At 38.3% G+C, this 24,500-nt stretch overlaps 2 protein-coding genes across 10 annotated transcripts in view; one reads left to right on the top strand and one right to left on the bottom strand.

Moving 5' to 3' along the window:
* ATP1B3 (ATPase Na+/K+ transporting subunit beta 3) overlaps positions 1 to 7,413 on the top strand; it is a 38,664-nt gene extending 31,251 nt beyond the window's left edge. Inside the window, exons 6-7 of the mRNA XM_089509128.1 lie at positions 3,355 to 3,441; positions 6,293 to 7,413. Of these exons, the coding sequence (XP_089365254.1) occupies positions 3,355 to 3,441; positions 6,293 to 6,463 (258 nt within the window). The 3' untranslated portion in view covers positions 6,464 to 7,413. The remainder of the gene's footprint in view (positions 1 to 3,354; positions 3,442 to 6,292) is intronic.
* Positions 7,414 to 21,585: 14,172 nt separating this feature from the next.
* Positions 21,586 to 24,500, bottom strand: part of TFDP2 (transcription factor Dp-2) — a 47,692-nt gene continuing 44,777 nt past the window's right edge. For 6 of the 9 annotated variants that reach the window (XM_089509120.1, XM_089509118.1, XM_089509125.1 and 3 more), the window contains one exon: positions 21,586 to 24,285. The gene's annotated coding sequence lies outside the window, so the exon portion shown is untranslated. The remainder of the gene's footprint in view (positions 24,286 to 24,500) is intronic. The other 3 variants (XM_089509121.1, XM_089509126.1, XM_089509122.1) reach the window with 2 other exon arrangements.

The raw sequence follows: 24,500 nt of genomic DNA, 5'->3' as shown, positions 1-24,500 counted from the left end.
TAGTGAGTGGATATATACTCTGCACCAATGAGAGAATTAAATTTTGCTATATTTGTTGCTACAGCTAAAAAGAAAAGTGGAAGCTTTAAATCGTACACAAGTACCATCTGCATTTACAATTCCATGAGAATTCTTGCTTAATGTGAACATTCCATTATGCTAGTGTATGCTGCTTTACTTCACAGCAAGTGGAAACAGCTAAACAAACTATGGGCATTTTAGCTGTGATATGTTTATTGTGACATCTTCAACTGGCAACATGGGTCATCTTGTCCCTGACAAGCCAACAAAATAAACCAAGAACAATCAGTGCGTTGAAGGGGAATTTACTAATTGATTCAAGGACTGGAAACTAGCTGTAGAGTAAAAGAGCAGTTTATTTGGCAGGCAGAGTAAGGCAGGCAAGTGAAGAATCTGACTAGAAAACAAACACAATCTTCCTCATACCTATACAGTGAATCATATCAAATACTATTCAGAACTGCATTTCAAGCATACTCCTTTTAGTTTAAAGCTGGAATTCTATTGAGCATTAATCTATCTCATCTCACAAATTGTGGGATGGTGTGTCCTCAAAGCATTTAACTTGTTCATGTTCTTCCCAGGAGTTTCCCAAGAGCTAATGTGACTACAGTTGTCCCTCCCTATTCATGGACTTGGAGTTTGCTGTCTCGCACATTCACAGACGGCAAGCGGGGAGGCTCAAAATGTTGTGTGTGCCTGGGGAGCATGTGCAGTAGCATGCCACCATTCAAATCAGTGGGGCTTGGATATGTGCGATTTTCTGAATTCATGGGAGGGGGGTCCAGAACGGATCCCAGCAAATCAGGAGAGACAACTGTAGATCAGCTGTCAGCACATTTTTCTGTACAAACCAGAATTTAATTGTAATCCAGAATTCTCAAGAATTCTGGTTTATTGTGATTTATTAATAATCTGCACTTTTTTTGACCCCATGTATCTTTTCCCTTTGTTGTTTTTTACTCAGATTATATAAGCAAATAGCCAAAGTGAAAATGCAAGATCTTGTCATAGCTATCTGCAGTATGAAGGATTTAGATCAATCATGTGGCCAGATGTAACTGCTACATTAGATATATTTAGATTCACAATTTGTGCTCAAGCCCAAGTATTTCTACAACTTCCTGAAATAATGGACTTTATTCTATAATGTATTTTTTTGGTTTAGACAAAATGTAAGGTAGTATCTCAGTATTTTTAGATAATTCATTGTGTTTTACTATTTTACCTGTGTTGTCGGATCGCCAGTTGGTCTTTGTGTGTATAATGTAACTAGTTTATTTAATTTAGGATGCATCTATAGTGCAGAACTAATGCACTTTTGACACCGCTTTAACTGCCATGCCTCAGTGATATTAAATTCTAGGATTTGTAGTATTGTGAGATATTTCACCTTCTCTGTTAGAGAGCTCCGGTGCTATAACAAACTATAAATCCTAGGATTCCACAGCATCGACCCATGATGGTTAAAATGGTGTCCAACTGCATTAATTCTGTCATGTGGCAGCAGGCAACCTTAGCTTTCCTGTGCAAATGTGTGTTCTTTGTGTGTATTGTCTTAATCTGCCTCTCAGTGACCTTGATTATCCAAAGCTCCCCACCCTATTAATGTTTCTGCACTTTGGATAGTTGCAAAATGTACGATGGAAGCTTCGATATCCAGGAGTAAATATGAGAGGGAAGGGGAGGGGGGAGCATTATTCTAATGTTAATTTGTAGAAAAAGACATATATAACTGCTAAGTACACTGCTGCTTCTACATTTTCATTAGGCTTTAAAACAATACTTTCAATACAGGCAAGAGTTATCCTCATCATGCAGATGATTGAAGCTAAAAGTGCCCATTTTTTATCTGGCACATAAAGCAAAGGCTGCCTGGCTGCTTCTAATCCCTGGGTTTCTCTACTTCTAAATGGTGTGTCTGTACAGTATTTGCAGATTGAGCCCCTTCACTGGAATTAATAGCAACTCTGGAGTGTGCAAAATATTATGTGTTCAGATACACACATTGGACTTTGGAGCAGTATGTACAAAACCTCCTGTGTATATCAAGGGTTTCAAATGATATAAAAATGTTCCAGGGAAAGTAGCTTTAGGTTGCAGCCTTAAATTCTTCAAATTTGGCACATGCTGCAAGACTTATTACATGGTTATTAAAGGTTCCATTTTTAAGTCATTTTGAATGGATTGATTTCAAAATGATTAGATCCATGAACTTCTGAGAGAATATTCTCATAGGGTTTAATTCCACCCACTCCATACAAGAGAAAGCATTCATTAATGTCTGCTTGTTGACATTCTGAAACACTAAATTTCAGAATGGATATAAAAGTGCATCATATATAGAAGTGCCTTTGGGCTGATTCTATTAGCTTCTCCGTTTTCCTTTTGCCAGCCTGCATTAATTCTGAAGAAGAAGTGAGTTTCACCTTACGTAACCTAATAATATTAATCTCTGTCATTTTGGCAGGAAACTTGGCATTCAGATTAAGAACACATTAGTTAGCTTCTTATGTAAATAACTTCAAATTTATCCTCAAATATGTTTCCAAACTTTTTAGTACTATATGCTCATTGTTTACTGTTTGGTACCCTCATACCAATTGGCATACAGATTGCTCCATCTCCTCACGTCTCTGGGTTTATAGAAAACAGAAGTTTTTACAAAATGTGACCACTGTAATTGATTCTGTATTTTATTTGTTACTCTCCACCTTTCTTCCAAGGAGCTTGAGATGGCATACGTCTATCTTTAAAAAAGTTTTGTTATGGAAGAATGTAGCATACAGGCATACGTTGTTTGAAATGCAAAATAAGACGGAATTAAATATTGTTTTTAAGGGTTCCAGATTACGTATTTGGTTATGTTAAGTAGTATACTATTATTGCTTCCTCTCTCTCTCTCTCTCTCTCTCTCTCTCTCTCTCTCTCTCTTGGCTTAATCCATTTCCCACTTGATTGCATTCCTTACTTCCATCACCTGCAGGTCTCTCAACAACCCACCAATACTTTATGGAATTTATATCCCGTGCTTCAGCCCTATGATTTGCCTTAAAGTTTGAAATTCTTGTCAGTAAATAATTGTCACTCTTTGATTTTATTAATTATTAATGATTAATAGACCATGACTGAATTATTTTTTGTGGGACAAAAATGAATTATATTTTTTATTTTGAAACCAAGGTTTTATTGACTACCTGTCAATAATGTTGAATTATTTTATTTTGAAGGAATAATGCTAGCAAAGTTCTCAGTTCCTGGGATGCCATAGTAAATGCCAATCCATGCACTGTTTAATAAATAAGCTAATTCATGCATATATTCCATCTACAGGAAGAAGGCAAGGCTGTGATAACTTATTTTCCTCCTGAGGGAAAAATTGATTTGATGTATTTCCCATACTATGGAAAACGCTTGCATGTAAGTATATGCTAATTAGGGATACGGAAAATTAATTGTTTTTACCTAGATAATCACTGTCATAAAATAACAGAGTAGGCTTGCTGGTTACTATCATTCATCTGAAAGTTGCTGTGCTTTTGTTTACCAGTCAGTGCAATTTACTGCTTATCAGTTAACTAGCACTCCCTAAGCGGTTTACAATGTGTAAACCAATTGCCCCCAACAAGCTGGGTATTCATTCTGCCGACCTATGAAAGGATGAAAGGCTGAGTGGACCCTGGAGCCCTGCCTGGGATTCAACTTACAACCTTGTGGCTGTAGTATTGGCACTTAACCACTGTACCAGGACTCCTTAAGAATCTGTATCTCACAAAATTTCTCTATACTTGCTCAGATGAATTAAGGGTGGATCAGTAGAAAGCTTTAGCTGACATTCATTCTTGACAGTGGCCAGTAAAGGAGCTGTTTGTTAAATTCTAAAGAAGGATGTGATGGCACTCTCTATTCCTTGTTAGGCCTTTGCATCAATCGTTCAGAATGACATACAAAATCCTGGCTGTAGGGACGTCTAACACTAGATATCTCGTAGCATCTTCTAGAACTAAGAGAACATGGGGTAGCACAATGTTCCATGATATAATGGGATTGTAACCTGGTCCAGTCTTTAAATTCATGGAATATTCAGTTCAAGCTAAATTAATTATCCTGTACGATTTCACACTCAATGTACTTCTAAACTTGTACTCCACTTATTCTGTGGTGGTTCATCCTCCCTTTTCACTGTTCCACTATTGGGGATCTGATTTGCTGCTGCTGCTGTTGTGTTCCTTCAGGTTGTTACCAGTTTATGGTGACCTTAAGATGTATCTAACATGGGGTTTTCTTAGCAAGGTTGATTCAAAGAGGGTTTGCCTTTGCCTTTGCCATCCTCTGAAGCTGAGAGAATGTGACATAGCCAAGGTCACCCAGTAGGTTTCTGTGGCTGAGCAGGAATTTGAGCCTTAGTTTCCAGGATCATAATCCAGTGCTCAAACCATTACATTACATGTCTGGCCGGGGGAGGGGGGATCTGATTTACTCGCATTAAAATAATAATGAAACTACCAGCACCTAAGCTGCTTGGGATCATTTCTGTCTCCAGCAATTTTTCATAAGGGAGTGGTAAAAATAGGACTTTGAAATCATTAGAATAGCTATTTTTATTGTATCTGTTGTACATCCTTGTGTGTGCCAAAAAACACACAGAGATTTACTGGACTTTAAGCATAAATGTTACTTTAGCGGGTTTAATTTTTCTCCAGGATTGTTTCATCTTGACACTAGAATAATAGTGCATACTTATAGCATTGATTCCTTATTTGTAAAGTGTTGGATCCAGGTTTAGTCATACTTAGAACACATTCATGGTTGTTTGTGTGCCCTTATCATAATTTAGACTGGATCCAATCCAGTAACCACATTATTCAGTCAAAGTGATAAGCCTAGGAGCTGTAGGAAGTGCTGCAGTAGTGCTTGTGCTCACAGCATTTGCTTTGTGGGTTTGTTTCCATTTCAGCCTAAGAAGCAGGTAGACTCTGGTTTGTCTTTCCTCCCCTCCCTGAACAAGTCAAAGAGTCCATATTTTTTCTTATGTTAACAATAATAATAATAGGATTTATTTATATACCGCCCAATCACTGGGAATCCGAGCGGTTTACAACAGAGGGGATACTAGACGGTTCCCTGCCCTCAGGCTTACAATCTAAAAGACATGACACAAAAGGAGAAGGGAATGGGGCACAAGCACTGGTTCCTTTCCATGTTTGAATGATATAAGCAGACCATATAATTTAATTTTAACAAAGGTAATGTAGTGTATATTTTCTTTCAAAAGACCCCTACTGGAATGCATTGGATTACTTTAGTTATGTAGTATCGTCTGATTCCTACATACTGTGCCAGTATAAAAATAGTTTGGAAAACCATTGCGTTTTCTCAGAGATTAGTGTAGCTAAACACACAGGCACAGACACATACAACCCTCTCTCACACTATTGACTCGGTCAGTGGGAGCTAATCAGCTGTTGTGCAGTGGATGAACTCAAAGTCGTAATGCCTGTTGCAGTACTGTGGGTTCCTGCGTAACCATACTGTTTCTGGGAACATAGCCTAGGTGCCAAGTATTTCACTCAGTCTTTTTTGTTTCTTCTTTTGCTTTCTCCTGCTATCTTCCTCCCCAGGACTTCTTGATAGTCCAATGATGATTGCCTAATCTGTGACTTGGTGGGCTCTGTCATTTTTTCCAGCCCAATATCACAGGTGTGATTGACATGAAAATAAAATAATTACTTTGTAATTACTATTGTTGTTGTTGTTTATTTTTGGTAACATTCTCTGATCCAATATAATCCACTGGGGTTTTTTTAGACTGTTTTTTGAAAGTGTCACCAGCAAATCTATATTTATATTAGACTGGAATAAGATTGAATGAAGTGATATCTTTATTTTTAGTTAGGAGTTTGAAAGGTTCCATTGGAACTTGACAGTATATTGAAACTGCAGTATAAATAATGAACCACAGTTAAGTCAATAGAAAAGGCAGGTGTTGTCTCACTTAGTCATTTTTTCAGGCAAATTTAGTGACTGAATGCTTCAGTTTTACTTCATGATAATTTAAATAAGTTTAGTAGGGCTTACTTCTAAATAAACAAATATAGATTTGTTCTAAGTTCCACCAGTCCGTTAATGGTGCTACCATCTCCAGAGGTTTCCTAGTCTGAGAAAGTGTTGAGCTTAAGACGCACGTGGGATGTTCAGGTCGTATTAACTGAGTGCCGGCAGTTTCAGAATGTTTTCAGTAACCTGCTTCTCTCCGTTTCTCTCTAACCAGCCTGACTACTTACAGCCTCTTGTGGCTGTTCAACTAGCATTTAATACAACCAGTACCAAAGAAGATGTAACAATTGAGTGCAAGATCATGGGATCAGGAAATTTAAAAAATGAAGATGACCGTGACAAGTTTCTTGGACGTGTTTCCTTCAAATTTCAGATATCTGAATAGACACCACCAAAACTTACACAAAGTAAATCTTCGTGTTCTTTTTGTTTTGTTTTTTTTTGGGTTTTTTAAAAAGAAAATATCAGCAGGACCTGCCATTCTGGAAGATGAGACCACTTTTATGAAGCTTGGGGTGGAACATGGCATCCAGGGTAGCATAATTATGTGCTTCCAAATCATGTTTTAAATCCCACATAAAATAACTGCCCATCATGCTTTTGCCTGCCCTCTTGGACCAGTGTACAGACATAGTCATTTTAGGGACCTGTAAATAGTTTCCAGACATGTAATCATGGTGGTCTTTGTACTGTTCCAAAACGTGGGCTTTATCCCCAAGTGAGTGTCTCAGATGTGCTGTGCTGTGCTATGTAAATATTGTATTGGTTTAACACTGGTTTAACTATCATCAGTACAAACACAGTCTTAGAGAAAAGTAAGAAATTTTCAAACTGCCCAGCCCAACATAGTGAGTTGTGTTTATGCAGAGATGCCTTAACTCCTGTATTGGGTGAGAGGGTGAGTTTGAGTGGATTTTAAGTGTTAGTATTGATTTTGACATTATTTATGTACTGAATTAGTCTGTTGTGCTTGTCATTGCAAGTAATTGTGTGTGTATGTGTACAGTTTGGTTTAGATTTGATATTTTAGTTCAAAAATTGACTGTCATAGTGTTACTTGCTTGCTGTTATGTGAAGCACAGATAAAACCAATACAATGTCACTTTTAAAACATTTTAGTTGAAAACTACCAGTATGAAACAATTTCTTTACAATGTCTCTGGTTTAGAAACTTGGTAACAATTGTACTACAAAGCTGCTTGGAAAAAAAAAGACCTCACTGCGGGTATAGACTTACACTTTCCAATAAAATACATCCCTGAATAGAGAAACGTCTGTTAAAATTTTAAAGCTCAGTAAGGACTGTCTTGATTAAACATTCCGTTGTTTAATTTACATAGTTTGAGATTAGTTTTGTTCTGTGCAAGTACCATATTAAATTGCTGCCAACTATTCACAAACACATAGTTTAAACGCCCTTTATATGTCAAGGTGTGATTCATAAAACCTCTTTTTAAAATCTCAGGTATTTTTCAGACTCTGTTAAAGGAGAAGGTGGAGAAAGAGGAAATATACCTTGTCCTTTAAAACATAATGCTGTTTTTTTTTAAAGCTCTAATCAATTAAATGCTCATAAGAACAAAGGTGCAAATCAGGAAAACAGCAAAAAGCCCATCTAAGAAGAAAAAAATATTCAGCTGCTCTAAAAAATATTCGTCATACTAGACAAAGGTGTTTAGGAAGGGAAATCAGTCAAACTAGTAGCTGACATCTAGCCCTTGAAGCTTTCCCACACAAACAGAAAATACACAAGGCTTCACAGATTATACACATTATGCAGCTCACAATCGAAGCGTTTCTTGGGGCAGATGTACTTAGATTAGCTAGCCCAGAACCAGCGGAGGATAGTTTAAAAGAGTTGCAGTTCTTGTGTTATGTGATCTTTTCTTCGGTGAAAAGTAATCTTATGTTCTGGTGGAAATTGTGGGCCTGAACAGACAGGCCAAAATAAAGCTGCGTTGGGTCACTTTGGAGGTATGCTGTTTAAATGACACATGCATCTTAAAAGGCCAGAAGCTGCACCAAAGCTGTGCTCTAGTCCTTAGGAATGGAACGTGGCTTTAGTGTGGCTTCTGGTCCCTTAGGACACATGCAGCATTTAAACAGCATACCTCCAAAGTGACCCGAAGCAGCTTTATTTTGGCCTGTCTGTTTGTGCTGTGAATGTAGTTCAGCATACCTTAGAGTTCTGCCTACATTAATTCCTGTAGTTTTGAGGAGATATTGTCTGATCTTGGTAAACAAAATAAAACAGGACAAACCTTACTGCCTTTGCTTTTTTAGACTGACTTTAGACACTAGGGCTGAGACTCTTCATTGCACTGGCAGAACATATGCAGCTTCCTAGTACTAGATCGCAAACCATGATGGCTAAGTGGTTGGCAAAAAGTGTTCATTTCTCCCAGCCATGGAACTGCAGCTGGATACTGCCCAGCTCCCCTCCCTTGTTGTGGTGACATGCACCACATGTTGAATCTGCCTTGCACAGAGAAGGGGGGAGCAAGGAAGTACTGAATACCTCTTTGGCAGTTAAATGGCACATATGTTCATGTAATTGCATTCCACCAACAGGGTGCTGTCCAAGCCCAACATGTGCACAAAGCTCTTCGTCCTTTTCAGTAATATGGCACAGAATCTCTTATATGCCACTTTCTTATATGCCATCTCTTTTACTGAGGGATTGAAGGTCCTTTCTACTTGTCAGCTAATTCTGGATTCTGTCAGGAGTCACCTATATCAACTTCTGGACACCCAACTAATGATAGTGATTAAACCAGACAGGCCAGATTAACCTCAACACTTCGCTTAAACATTTTCATGTCTTGGGGTTCCAGGATATTTTCATGAGAATGAACAGACTCTTTTGTTAGTTTTAGGCTATTTATTATAAATATATATAGATGTACATATACGTCCCCCACAGGGAGAACAAAGACATAGCAATGTCTGGGCACTTTTGCTACATTCCATAACATATGTAAGGCATATTAAGTAATGAAGATGTTCATCAGGACATTTCATCTTAACACATAACCTCTTATCCATGACAAAGTACCATTTCATCTATTGCCTTTAAGGGCTAATCTCATTAAGCAGTTCTTGAACAAATATTAACTATGTTAATATCATGTAGACATATAACTCTCCTAGCTTTACCAGCATGAGCCAACATGTGAGGGTTTATCAGGAACAGTATTTCACTGTTTATTCAAACAATGTCTTTGGTATTGTTGGAGATGTGCCAAAAATAGGTTAATTTTTATTAATTTTTAACACTATCATTTACAATCAAAATAATACACAATCAAAAATAAAGAAATCAGGGGGAGGGGGAAGAGATAAGGGAAAAATGAAAATTAATAAAGAGAGAGAGAACTAATAGTACGGCATTGACCCCCTAGTCCTGACTTCCATGAAAAGAACAAAAGAGGAAAAATATTATTCTGCCATTACAGATCCAATGAAGCAATCCTACTAAAATTACTAAAAACCATAGCTACAGATTATCACATCATTAGGTTTCTTATTGCTCAAGAAGTCCATGAACAATCTTTCAAAGAGTTTTCAGTTGGCTTATCTTTTAGATCCAGACAATTAAGATATTTGCCTTCCTTAAGAATTCTCACACTTGATTTAAGCTTCCAGCTATCTTGTTCAAAATACAAAAAGATGATAATAGCAGAACCATCTCCAGTTCTAACCTATTCTTTTCTTTAAAAAGGCTTCCTGTGGTAAGTTAGCTAATATTATCTTAGGAAAACACATAGGAGAGCCTTTCTAATACAATGGTTTTTAAATTCAAAGTGTGCCTTATATTTATTGTACCAAAGGTAACCATGCCAACCAAAACTTACATTATGACCTTCAGTTTCCCAAGAGTTCCACTTCTCTAAATGAATGAATGAATGAATGAATACATCTCTAACCGTTATCAGTTCCTTCAACCATACAAAACAACAGGCCTTGTAATACAGTTTAAAATTAGGGATTCCCAGGTGTCCCCTTTCCTTAGCATTGTGCAGAGTTTTTAGTATTATTAAAGGTTTCCTTGCCTGCCAGCTAAATCTAGAAATCTCTTTCTGCCATTGCACAAAAGGTATTTCATTTCTTGTAATAGGAATCATTTGAAAGAGAAATAAAAGTCAATGGCAAGTGGAACTGAGGAATTAAGACTGTAGTAGGTCTAAACAACACTTGTAGGTGACAGTGAATTGTGGCCAGTTGACTGAATGGAGGGTATTGGGGTTCTTGTTCAATGAGGCTGGACTTCGAAGGAAGGTCTAAGTCGGGGTGGGAAACTGTTGATGCTAAAGGCTGCAGTAAAGAACTGCACCACCACACACAAAACACAATTTTCCTCCACAGAAGGTGACCTGGAAAACATTTCTTGTTTTTTGTCTTTAAAAAGTCATCTTTTGGGCCTAAAATGGCCCTGGAGGGCAAAATGTGGCAAACTACCCCCAAAACCCATAGCAGGCATTTGAGGACAAAAGAAATTAATGCTTGTGAAGCATTGGGAGCCATAAAATGGCCTTGGGAACCATATGCAGTCCCTGGGACACATTTGCCCACCCGTGGTCTAAGAAGTGGAGATGGCTACCAAATGTAATCTGAGTGCTAGAAAAGAGAGGTGATCATTTGGGAGGGTAGGGGCAAAGTGGGGGCAGCTGGTGGCATAGGTAGTTTGACTGAGACACATAAAATGCAGAGTGTGCATCCTAAAAACATGGATGAGATTTCACATACGTAAAAACGGTCAGGTCGTGGGAATTTGGGATGAAGGGAAGGAAAGTAGAGTGTGTCCATAGAAAGCACAGCTGGGTGGATCTGGGCTAGTGTTTTGGATGGCTCTGATTATTTGGTTCAGTGGGTGAAATAAAACAGGAACTACTTGAGCACCTACCTGAGACACTGTTTATTCATCCCTTTACCATCCTGTTGGATCTATAGCAAAATGGTGAAAGGAGAAAGACTCGATTTGGTCCCTCTTCTTTTCATTTTCATTGCTTAAGTGGGAATGTTATTTCTTCTGAATATTGATGTTTTTAAGGATTCATACAGATTTCTCAGTAATTATATATGTTACCAATCCAGTAGTAAATTGGTCAGGTGGCTGCAAAATGTGGTGGCAGTGCACCCAAGGTAACATTTTGGGGGAAATTAAAGCAAAACCATTTTTAATCTTTTGGATCCACAAAAATGGCCCTGGGGTGGGGCCTTATGAGGCCTGCAGGCTGCATTTTGCCCACCCCTGATGGGCAAAATGAAGATACCTTCATTTTAAAATTTCAGACTTTTAAAAACCCTGATAATACCACATTCAGCATGGGAAGACTCAGTGTGGCTCATAATTTCATATCCAGTACTTTTAGTAATCCCTAACTATCACACTTATTTCTGAGGGACTATTCTAAAGTATTAAATTAAAACCAGTGGTATTTTTATTTATCGTTATTCTGTGCAGGTTGTTTTTGTCAATTAATGTTTTGATCAATTTCTGATCTACCGCCCCCCCCCCCCCCTTTTTTTTTTAGACAGAGTGGTTCAGCCACCTCAGGCAACTGAATCTGGATGTCATGAAAATATGCTTATTTGATTAATGGTTATTTATCACCACCACCCACAGTGCTGGGAGTGGATAAAATAACCTGACCTACCTTGTGTCACTTTGAACTGGGGAGAAACGTGCCATTTGCTGTTGTGCCTCAGGCAGCAAATTGTCTTGGGCCAGCCCTGGTATATGGAAATAAATGCTTTGGATATTTACTCATTTCTGAATGCTTGCAGATCTATTTGTTTCAGGAACTCCAGCCAATCAAAGCATGTATCAATGCAGGTTAACAGCCTTGTAGCTTTCATTTCTCTGCTGAAACAGAACATTTTGCACAAACTGGAAGCTGGACTAGTGGTCTCAAGGTAGGAATCTCTAGTTTAACAACTGGTGTGATTTATATTCTGGAGACTGGACTCACTGATTTTTGGGAAAGAACAACTGCATAAGGTCTATGGGTTATATCCGGATGTGTCCCTCTGCTCATGGTCCAGTAGATGCTTCTGTGCTAGTTCCCCTTTTGCTTTACAGTTCTGGATACAACCTCCCTCAAAATCTGCTCCCAAACAGTGTAGCAGTTAGTGTGGAAGGGTTCAGGAAGAAGGAATGAATTTGCAAGAAAAACTCTTCCTCTTTGATTCCCAGAAGCCTCCACTAACTAAAGAATTTGTGAGGATTCATCACAGATTTCTAGGCTGAGTTCAGTCTTAGAGGCAACCTGCTCCATAATTTGTTTCCTGTTTAGCATTAGGCTTAGAGTGATGGATCTTGGGCTTTTAGTAAAACAAACTAGAACCTACAGGTTGACATCTGCCCACACACACCTTAAATAAGGACATAGCTCCCCTCTGAATGTTGCTACATAATAAGATCAAAAGATGTTGAGATTCGCTCTTCCTTTTCCCACACTTTTAGTTTGCAGCCCTTTATTAGACTCTCTTTGAATCCATAGAGTGATACAATCTCCAAGATTTTCCTATCTGTAGCCACCCTTCTCCTGTAGGGACTGATAGCACACTGAATATTGCATGCCTATGAAATAAGTGTACAAAAGAAGAAGTGTGCACAAAGACCTTAAATTGCTACTTTTTGCCTGCCCTTTCCTGGCTATGGCTCTGATGTGACTTTGCCCTATCAGGGCATCTTGGTAGTGAAGGTGTAAGATAGAAGGTGTAAGATGGTTGCTGCTGAGGCAAGCTCCTTAAGAGGGTAGTTTTATTAGTCATTCCCAAGGGATGGTTTGTAATTGTTTCCATTAATTAACGAGTTTAATAAAACTTGTAAAAAAATCAAGTTTCACATGTGCATCTTTATTTTATTTATTTTAAACAATATGTCAAATGAAATGCCTTTTAGTACATCTGAATTTTTCGAAAACTGAGTAGCAGGGCAACCATATCCAGGTTAAAAGTTATGTAATGTGTGCCATCGCTTGAAACCGCCGTGGGCCTCTTTTATGCATGTGACAGATGTATTTTGACAAATACAAATGCAATCACAGCTAAAGCAGAACAAAATTCACTCTGAGGCTATAAGCCCTACTTGGTATAATTAAAGGCCCTTGCCTTGATTTACCCTAGCAAGACACAATTATGACAGGCTTTGCATCTATCCTTGTCTGAGGGCTTTTGCAACCTTGTTGACTGAACTGGTTTACACAGTATCAGTGGTTTGCACAACCAGAATTGTACCAAAACAGCCCCATTTCCCCACACTGTCTCACACAGTCATGGATCTGCTCCTCTTACATTTTTGTATGCCTGATCAAGAATGTTATTTGAGTTCCCCTTTCCTTCCAGTATGAATTCTTTGGAATTCAGGAAGGATTCTAGGTTACATGTATTCTGATAAAAGCAGAGAGAAGCTGGTGCCAAGAAGCCCTCTTCATCAGTTATGCATACTGTAATAGTTTGAGTGGTGGCCTAGGACTCTGGAAGAGCAGGGTTTGAATCTTAACTGTGCCCAGCCCTAGAAAGCCCACTAGATGTACTTGGGGAGGTCATACTCTCTCAGTCTTAGAGACAGGCAATGGCAAACGTCTGAAGAAATCTTGCCAAAATAACTTTAGTATAGGGTTGTTGTAAGTCAGAGTTGACTTAAAGTCAAATAACAACAGCAAAGGCATAACTGCTTCTTGATTCACAGGTGCTGGCCTCTGCGATCCATATCCTAAGTGACAAGCACAACTACTATACAGCATTCTACATAAAGCTGCCTGTAAGGGTTGTTTGGACGCTACAGCCATTCTAAAGCAAGAGCCTGTTTATGTGTAGTGGGTTGAGTGTATGATTAGGATTCTGGGAGACTATGGTTTGAATCCCCCTTTGTCAATGGCATTAACTCACCTTGAGCAACTCACACTTTCAGCTCCTCTGAATAAATCTTGCCAAGAAATCCTAATGAAAGGGTTGCCATATGTTAGAGTTGACCTGAATGCACACAATGACATGTTTGAAAGGATGTCATACTGATGAAGGAGCAAGCTTATTTTCTCCTGTTCCAGAGACTAGGACAAGGAGTAATGGATTCAAATGGAAGAGCTTCCACCTAAACATTAGGAAGAACTTCCTGAAGGTAAGAGGTGTTTGACAGTGTAATAATACTGCGTTGGAGTGTGGTGGAGTCTTCTTTTTTAAACAGAGGGTGGATGGCCATCTGTTGTGAGTGCTTTGTGTGTTCCTGTGTGGCAGGGGATTGGACTTGATGGTCCTTGTGGTCTCTCACCTTCTTGCATCTCCTTGACAAAGCTCTGTAGTGGCTGAGAGCAGCTGAGAAGCATCTGCCATGTCCCTATTAGCTGGATACACAACAGCAAAGACTGGATGTCTCAGGAGTGTTTTAAAAGCCTGTCTGAATAAAAAGGTTTTGGCCTGTTGAAGAAGGACAAGGAGGGGGCCATTGTGGCCTCCTTGGGAAGTGAGTTCCAGAGTCTAGGGGCAGCCACTGAGAAGGCCCTCTCTTGTGTCTCCACCAACCGCGCTTGTGATGGTGGTGGGACTGAGAGAAGGGCCACTCTTGATGATTCTAATCTACATTTTAAATGTCATTTTTAGAACAAAAAATGTCATCACATGTAGGTATGTACATTTCTGACATCTGAAATGAAGATTCTAAATGTATATTCCCATATTTCAATGTCTTTACTTTCAGGGAGATGCTCCTCTCCAAAATGATGACTGTAATAGGTGTTCCCTGCCCACTTTTATCTTTTCTTTTTTTTTTTAATGAATCCAGTTTTTTAGGAATCATTTTTTAAAAATTCCTTTTTTGTATCTTGCTGTATCAATTGCCCTGCCATGGGCATGTTGTACTTTGCCTGTGAGTATTTTTTTCTGTGTGTGCTGCCTAAGTTCATTTCAAATATAAAACCTTGAATGAGGGCTTTGTGGACATGAGATAGAAAGAAACCTAATTTAGGAATCATGAATCTATGCAAGAAGCCTAGTCTGAAAAGAAGGTAATTGGAAAAATAATAAAGCTCTGTATCTTCTCTTAGGCTACTGCCATTTTTTCAGTTTTGATCTTCAAGTGCAGTATTATAGTGACTTATCACTCTTGTAAACGTTAGTATTAAAGAAACTCTATGATTGTTTTCCTTAAAAAAGGGAAATATATGCATCTTTTTTCTCAACATCTAGCACTAATGGGACAATGTAGTTAATAATTCCAGCATAAAAATCATTTGGAAAATGAGAGCATGGCATTTGAGAACTTTGATATGTTCTCAGTAATATGTAGCACTGCCCTCAGTAATGTTCTCAGTTGATCTAAAAGCCCTGCCATTATCACCCTGCTTTCCACTTCTTTCATTTTTATCTATCTTTCTGCCACAGTTTCCATTTAGCCATGTATCTTCAAGATTCTCTTTAGCATCCCTCCATCATGCTGGTTTCATATTTGCTGTCCAGTCAGGTGCTGGCATACTTCACTGTCATTCTATAGTAACTTCTGGACATCTCGCCTTAAGACAGACCCAGGCCTAAATAAATGCTCCCCAAATTAGCCATGTATCCCATTAGACACCCCTCACCTAACAAGACTTGTTGTTCATTGCTGTCAGGTTGCCTTTGACCCTATTATTTAAATTACAAGATAAGATATTCCACCTAAATATTAGGCTTTATTTACTGCAAGATATTCAACTGTAGCATAGAATGCCCCAGAGGGTGGTGGACACTCCTTTGGGGGTTGTTAAATAGACATTGGATGGGCATCTTTCAGGAGTGCTTTAGTTATGTGTTCCTGCACGACAGGAGGTTGAACAATATGGCCCTTATGATTCCTTCCAACTTTTAAGATTCTATGATTGACTTCCAGTACACCCTGTTATTAACATCTCTCTTAAGACCTTGCAAAACCAAGGCTGTGGATACTACAGAGTCCATCTAACAACTATAAAGAACGTGGTTGGCCGGGGGGGGGGGGTAGAATTTATTGCTGGTTGTTTTTATTTAAGCAAATGGATTGAAAATGATATGTATTCATAAAAAACAATACACTTTTAGCAACACATTTTCTTGCAACAAAAACTAAACATGCAGTATTTGTATGATCACCGTAATAAATCCCTTTCTCTCAAAGCAGTAATTCTGACGTCTTAATTAGAGTACGCTTAAAGTAATTGTAGAGTACCAGAAGCCAAAACTGTACCTACAGGTTGGGGCATTACTCTCTGGCAGCGAGGTAAAAAGCAAGTCTTAAACTGGTACTGACTCCAGAACGTTCCAGGAAGTACACTCCCTTACTGTAACTACTTATCTATCTGTAATTATCTTGCCCCTGCCAGAGGCAACGGTAACTGTCCCAACCTGCCTTTGCCTCTGTCTTGTTGAGTGGTGCTATTCAAATGAGTGGCAAAAGCGTTCAAAACAGAAATGGTTAATTAGAGCTGGATTGACTCATATCCTGTGCCCTTTCATTTTTGAATTGTAGTCTCAATAGAAGAACTTATTTTCTCCTCCTTTTCACTTTAATAAAGCTATCAGTTACATGTGCTAGCTGTTTGATGATGTTCATATATATTTTAAAAATGAGCAAAATGTAGAAAGAAGAAACCTCTTTTAATTAAAAGTGATATAGTTTTGCTGTTCCATAAAACAAAGAAATTTAATTTTTGTGTTCATAGAGGCCTGGAGCATGGCTTTGGCATGGCTTCTGGTCTCTTAGGATGCATGCATCATTTAAACAGCAAACCTTCAGTGAGCTGAAGCAACATTATTTTGGCCTGTCTGTATGGACTCTTATATTACTGGACTCAGGCTTTAAAAGAGCTCTTTTGATCATAACCACAACTTTCAATTGTGCCCTGAAACTTCAGCTACACACTCATTTCTATTATAGCCATGATGGGGAACACATCACCATTCCAGATGCTGTTGGACTACAGTTGGAGTGGCAATACCAATTCCCTGAGAGAGCAGGTGTGTTTCTTGGGAGTACATCTGGACCCATCTTTGCCTTTTGAGACCCAGGTCTACCACTTCACCTTGCCCATAGTAGTAGCCTTTCCTGTACAGGGCCAACTAGCCATGCTAATACTTGCACCAGTAATCTCCTTATTAGATTATTGTAAGCACATTATAAGGGCTGCCACTGAAGATAGTTCAGCATATAACACCAGCCTAAAGGAACTGCACTGGTTGCCAATATGCTTTTCTTCTAAATTCTGGATTTGCCCTGAGATCATACAATATGGGGTGGGCATAAATGTTAAATGAAGAAATAATGGGGCAAATCTGTTATGGCAGTGCTCTTAACAGCTTCAGCTGATGTGATAGCAGCCTTTCCTTCCTCCACATAAATGTGCTAGGGACCGTATTTGTGCCCATTAATGATAACTGCTCCTTTCCTAGAAACTTGCCATGTACCAGCAGCCAATGGCTCATAGACCAGCAGTGATCCATGGGCCAACATTTTGAGTAGCACTGTGTTAAGATATATTGCTTTTAATTTGGAAACATTTCCTATTTGATGTATGACAACCTGCTTAAAATGGGCAAGCACCAGGGCTAGATGAAACTGTCATATTTGTTTGTTGACAATAGAGGAGCACCCCATGCACAACTTTGGCACATGGGATGGGACAGTGCCTAGGGGGATCAGAAATTACTTCTGAATAAAAATGCAGAGGATTGTAATGTTAATTTTCTTTGGGTGAGGCAGTAAGGTATGCCATAGTTTAGTCTGTTCAAAGTCCCCTAAAATCCCAGAACAGCTTCTTAATAGACTCAGAGCCATCTCATTGCTAATTATGAGTTAATGTCAGAAAATATACCTGACATGAACCTTGATTACTATAATTAGTTTCTGATAATTTTGAGTTTCTCATAGATTTTCAGTCACTTGACTTGTGTTTATATGTGGTGGCACTACAAAAACAGTGCAGTAAATGAGAACAAAATAAAGGATGATAAAAGAAGAGCAACTTATTAGAAATTATCAGAAAATCTCACAGAGGAGGAAGAGAGTGGCTCATAAAACACATAAGTCTAACCTATGTAGAGAGGTAGGCTAATAATTAATGTTTCATAGAAGTCTTAGTGGTAATAGGTAAACAGCTTTCTTTGCAACATAGGAATTAAAGGAATGTTTCACAAGTTAGAGCATGGGAGTACAGTAAGTGCATGTCCTAAGGAGCAACCTACACATATCACACTCACTATATGGGTGGTTGAACAAACATTCTGGCATTTTTAATTAACACAGCCTTTTCCAGTGCAGGACTTCAACAATACCAACAAAGATGATATTGTTCAAATTTGGCCCTTTATCCAACATGGAGGGTTGAAGCAGAGTTTAATGAACAAATGCTATTTATTTTTGCTGTTTTGACTTTTTCTGATCTCCACTTTTCTTTGAATGAGAAAACCAATCTGTACTCCTGTTGCAAAATGATGTAACTACTAATAATACAATCCACGATTATGTTATATAACTAGTAATAATATGATCCATGATTATGACATTATATTGTCCCTATTATTACAGAATTCATAAAGAGCACACAGTGCATCTGGGCAAATAGTTTACATATACAGGGTTTGTCATTTGTCAGGCTTCATCTCATAAACAGAAATCTTTCATCTAAGGCTCTGGTGCATCCTAGTCATCCACGAATGATCAGATGAAGACCAGAATCTATTCATCCCATAGATTTTAAATCAGATATTTAGCTACACAAAGTAAACTTTCTCTAAGAGATAGTCAATAAAGCAGGCCTGAATCTTCCTACCATGGTCAGCCTACCCCCCCCCCCAATGTATCTGCAGTTTTTGGGGCTAGTACAGTCAAAACAAATGTATAAGAAAAGTGAGGGAGAAAATGAACTAATAATCAACTAAACATTACCTGCATTTGTACATTTGCAGTGGTTATGTGCCTTTAACGGCAAACCCTATCACAGGTTTTCATGAAAAGATTTGTTCAAAGGAGTTTGTCTTTGCCTTCCTCTGAAGCTGAAAATGTGACTTGTCCAAGGTCACCCAGTGGGTTTCCATGACAGATTAGGGATTTGAACTGCGGTCTCCAGAGTTGTAATCCAATGTGCAAACCACTGCACCACGCTGGCTCTCAGCATACTGGTACTGATAAAAAATTACCCATCAAAGATGTCATTTGGGTCAGTGAGTGTAGACAGCAGATAGATAACCTGGCAGGTTGCTCACAAAGACACCAACTCTGGGCTCCTGTCGTCAACCTGGGTTTATTATTTGGGGCCCTAAGGTGGCTACCATAAGGGATCAGCAAATATTTTCCCTTGGGCATTTGGTCTGTATAAGTGTAACCAACCAATTTCCTCCCAAAACTGTCAAATGAGTGACACTCTGGCAGAGATGTAACACATGAACATCTAATTGTACTGAATAACAGGCTTTTCGAAACATCAAGCATGTTAACTGGCTCTACTTATTTCAAGCAAATACCCAATTTCATTGTAAAGTTTCCCTGAACTTTCCCCTCAGACACTTCACTAAAACCTCCTTCCTCATATGCAAAGCTCACACACTTCCCAACTAACCAAGATCCCTACAAGACTGTTAAACTGACAAGCATGTCTCCTATGAAGAGATGTGAAGACCTAGGGAAAAGATAGAAAAAGCCAGAGACAAGTTTTCCTCCATTTTTCTGAAGACATTTTTCATTGTTTAAGTCAAGGTATTCCTACATTCAGTCCCCCAATATTATTTCTAAAACCCATATAACTGGACGGCTCATGTAAGACAATGTACAGTATCTGATCATTCCAGTTCCTGGGCCTGGTTTTGTATTCTTTTATGGGAATGGTTTGCTTGACACCAAAGAAAACAAAATAATTTCCTCTGTTTTACCAAAGTTAATGCATTCTACTGTTTTTACTAGACTTTTCCCCCTTCTGCTCTTAATAAACTGGAAGAATCAAAGAAGGTCCCTGTAGTTCAGAACTTTGTAGTTCCATTTGTAACAAAATTTAAAATGTTTAAAAAGGAAATACAATCTGTAATTAACATCTGAATAAACTGTACTTTTAATGTAGGAAATATGAACTTTTGTATAAGGTCATCTACAAAGGACTGTCATCAGCCTTAATAGGTCAGTAGCATCTCTCATAGGAGGGAGTCTGGCAAACATGGTAATGACTAAATGGCAGAGTATTAATTAAAAAAAAATATTAAATGACATGTTGCAGACCCAGACTCCCTCAGTGCATCTACATAATAATGCCAGTTACTGGCACCCAAAGAAGCTAGTATAATCCTACAGCACAAGAGGCTTAGGAGAAAATTTGCCTTATTTCCAAGGTTATATTCCTTTTTCTTGCTTGCTGGGGATCAAGATACTGGACAGGATTCAACTGCCTGCCTGCCTGCCTTCCAAATATAAAGTTTGTTATGTCTCTCTATCCATCTGTTTGCATTCTATTTTACTGATAAGGCATTAGCAAATTGAAAGCAAAATCCATAAGGTTAGGGAGAATAAGGAGACAACACCATGCTTCCAAATTTCTTTGTGATTCCAAATCATTACTTTTAAAATAAAAATAACATCATCCCATCTAATCAGAACGTATGGGATGGGAAGACATGTGGAGAGAAGGTTCTGATCTGCAGCCATTTCAATGCATTTTACCAAAAGATGAAAACATTTCCCTGGGAGGTGTTACACTTTCATGCGGTTCTCAAAACAATAGCAGAGCTTGTGGGGGAATCAACACCTTACGTTACAACAATAAAGTACTCCTGCTTATGTTAAATTTGAAAGGTAATGTTACACCCTCCCCAAAGGCAACTAACTACATTTTATCAGTATCTTGTAGCACCTTTGAGACTAACTGAAATAAAGAAGCTGGCAGCATGAGCTTTTGTAGACTTATCTACTTCCTCAGATGCATAGTAACTCTGAATATTCATTGCTTAAGAAAACCCTATGAAATTCATGGGGTGACCATAAGTCAGCAGGCAACTTGAAGGCGTGCACGTGTACACTCACATACACACACTCCCAAGCTTTGCTTAAAATATAATTGAATAGTTCTTATTCAAGTGAATAGTTTTATAATATTTGATTAGATTACGTTGGCTGCAATTCCATGTACACTCATTTGGGAGAAAGTCCCATTGATCTCTGTGGGACTCAGCTTCCAAGTAAACAACACTAAGACTGTGCTGTTAGAAAATACAATTTTCAATATTTGAATTGCCAGCAATATGTAAAATGGGCAGCAGGAGGACAGGGAAGAAATGCACAATGTAGTTAAGAAATAAGAAAATCAACTGGATATGGTGCTAGAACCTACTAAGCACTGGAATTAGTCATGTTTTATATTTATTGTGAAAACATCAGTTTGACTTGACCCTGTTTCCCCTGCAGTTTACTCTGTAAGATGTATTTTCTGAAATGGAGAACACATGCAACAAACACTAACCTTTGACAGCTTTTCTCTGCCACAGTGTTTTGCTTGAAAACAAGAACAACCCCAGTTGCCTTTAAATTATTTTATTCTGTTCTACAGTTTAGTTTTACTTTTCAGGTCACAAACAGCTGGATATTATTTTTCTTGAGAATATGCATGCTTTTTGATTCAATTAGATGCAAATACTTGTCTTGTTCTGCACAATCCTTACTTGTAGGATTTTAATAAAATACAGGATCACTTGAAATATACAGAAATAGGTTCTTATATAAAATTTCCATAAAAAAATAACAGGTATTTATTTATAAAGTGTATGATACTACAAAGTAACATTTCTATTTGATCAATCAGATTTTATTTCTAATAGCAACAGTCTCAACATAAAAGTATATGCATGTTTTGTCACTGACTTCTGTTTTAAAATACAGAATACTACCACACTGTTCACGCTTTAACTAACCATACAAACACAATATAATATGGGGCAGTAAAAATTAAAATTATCCCCAAATCATACAATAAAAATAAATTCAGCATTTTCTCCCAAAAACAGAATAAAAGACCTAAAAGTAGCTATTAGTTACTTCATGAAATATCTTCAGCATCATACAAAGGTTGCATATCATTCCTTTAGTATCTGATCCACATACACAGCAGCTAGTGACATGAATTGCCACAATTATGTAGTAAGTTCCATATTGCCAGAATTTCAAGGAGTGGTTATGTGATGAGTAACATATAAACAGAACTTTAAGTTATTTATAATGGAGAAATTTCACTGTCAAGGTTTTAGTAAAAACATGATTTTTTTTATAGCTGAAAAACAGAAGGATGCTTTGTATCAAACTTATTATAGGGGAGGGAATAAAAAGTAATTTATCAGAAACAGCAGGTCATAATCCTCAGGCAATTGTTTTCCTAATGTACACATCAGGCAATTACTATTTGGAATACCTCTGTGTGGTTTATAGGACTAATACCAAGAAGCTTTCCGGTGCTGTGCCAATAATTCATGAGCTACACTTTTAGTACTGGGAAGAAAACAGATGAGAATTAGTAAAATTAAGTTTTATTTAAGAATTTACATTTTCCAAAAAAGCAAAACAAATATATCCAATAAAGTTCCAATTTAAAAGCCCCGTTAAAAGGAATTGCTCTTATTTCCTATGGCCATACAGAAATATACCAGGAAGACCATAGGCAGAAAATGGTTTGTGAGCAACTATATTGATCTGATTGTCCTAAGTCATTTTTTAGAATGTCTGAAATCTTACCCCACACTAGTGTTCAAAAGGAATATATTCAAAAATAAAGGTTATTTTTGTCACTGTTAATACATACATTTTGAGACCTAGTATTGTTCATACATTCACAGCAGTCTGTTTCGGGGCACTTCATGCAATGCTGAAGAATTAGGTAATTGGCAGTGAAGATTTTTTAAAATCACAACTGAAATTTCATTTCCAACTTGACAGTACTAAAAACAAGATCCACGGCAGAGTTCAGAAGTCTACTCTTAATTTAAAAAGGGTATTTTAAAATAATTTGTTATAGCTAGTTTTTCTACATCAAAACCACCGAAGTTAATAATAGTCCTGAGAAGTAGTCACCTTTAGTCTGAGCCATGGGGGATAGGGTGCCTCTGTTGCCTTTCCTAACAGCTGTGAGGCAGACACACACACACACACACACACACACACACACACACACACACACAATGTTGTCAAAGCTCTGTGCAAATGGAAATGAATCAGAAAACCTGCTCTAGAAATTCATATGCAATTTCTGATCACCTGAAAGTATCCTCACATTACACAGTCTGAATGAAGACATCAGAAGCTATTGATCTGTGTTTGTTTTCTCAAGGCAGAAAGATTAGGCAGGGCCATATACATGCAAAGCAGCTGTCTCATACATGAAAGGTGATACCAGACGGGAGCAAAATGCCACATCAGCAAGTATTATTTTCCACATTTTTCTTAATGTCCACCTAGAAACATCTTACACACCTTTCAACCCAAATAGCAAAGGCAGAACGATATTTTTAATAGAACAAATGAAAGGAGACAAAAGAGTGAAATAGACCGGTGGAAGGGGCGGCTTGAAACCACTCCCTCCAAAGCCGGATTGGGGCCACGGAAACCGCATGCCACAACCCTAATCTGCCTTGAAGCTTCCCGGAAAAGGAGCAGCAAAGAGCTGCTCCTTTTTTGGGAGGCAAAAAGGCGGCTTTTCTGTCTGCGCTGTGGCTAGAAGCTGGCTTCGTGATGCTCCGGCGGCATGTAGATGCCATGCCGCCAGAGCAGTGTGAAGCTGCCCCCGTGTAAACGGCTGGGCGGCTTGGGAGCATGCAGCATGTAAACTCCTCACTCCCAAGCTGTTTGGAAGGCAGAGCAAAGGGGCGGTCTGTTTTGCCCAAAGTCCCATGTGCTGTGTTATAGTCCAAAAACGTCTTTGAATTCCCATGCACTTTGGATGGTTTGGACCATTTAAGAAATAAAAGTTTTTTGACTATCACAAGGCACATGGGACTTTGTCTCCTTTCATTCCACTACTATGAATACTTGATTTCAAGTTTTTTTGTTCTGTTCTGACCTACATTTTTAAACAGAGGGATCACATTTGTGCATAAATTGGAGGGGATATAATTTTATGGCCAAAGGGTCATGCAGCTGAAGGTTTTAAAGGATACTGTCTCTGCCCTGAGGTCCTCCTTTTCAGGCACTTTCCACCAGCCAAGTACTGAAAGCCAGCTGGGAAAACGTCCCTGCAGGAATGAAAGTGGCAAATAGGGCACCTCTGTCCTTTTAAACGTAACATATGAATGGTAAGACCCACATTAAAAATACATGCCTCTCCTAGCACAATGTAATATTGGCTTCAGTCACACAAAATACAGAGTTTAAAAACAAATTAAAAAGACAGAATGAATGTGAAAATGACCTCAGTTTTATTGTGCCATTTCCTCCAGCTCTTCAATAA

Source organism: Sceloporus occidentalis, unplaced genomic scaffold (genome assembly GCF_023333645.1).
Source record: "Sceloporus occidentalis isolate IW3139 unplaced genomic scaffold, rSceOcc1.0.p SCAF_2, whole genome shotgun sequence".
Classification (NCBI taxonomy): domain Eukaryota; kingdom Metazoa; phylum Chordata; class Lepidosauria; order Squamata; family Phrynosomatidae; genus Sceloporus; species Sceloporus occidentalis.
This window is presented reverse-complemented; position numbering and strand designations above follow the sequence as displayed.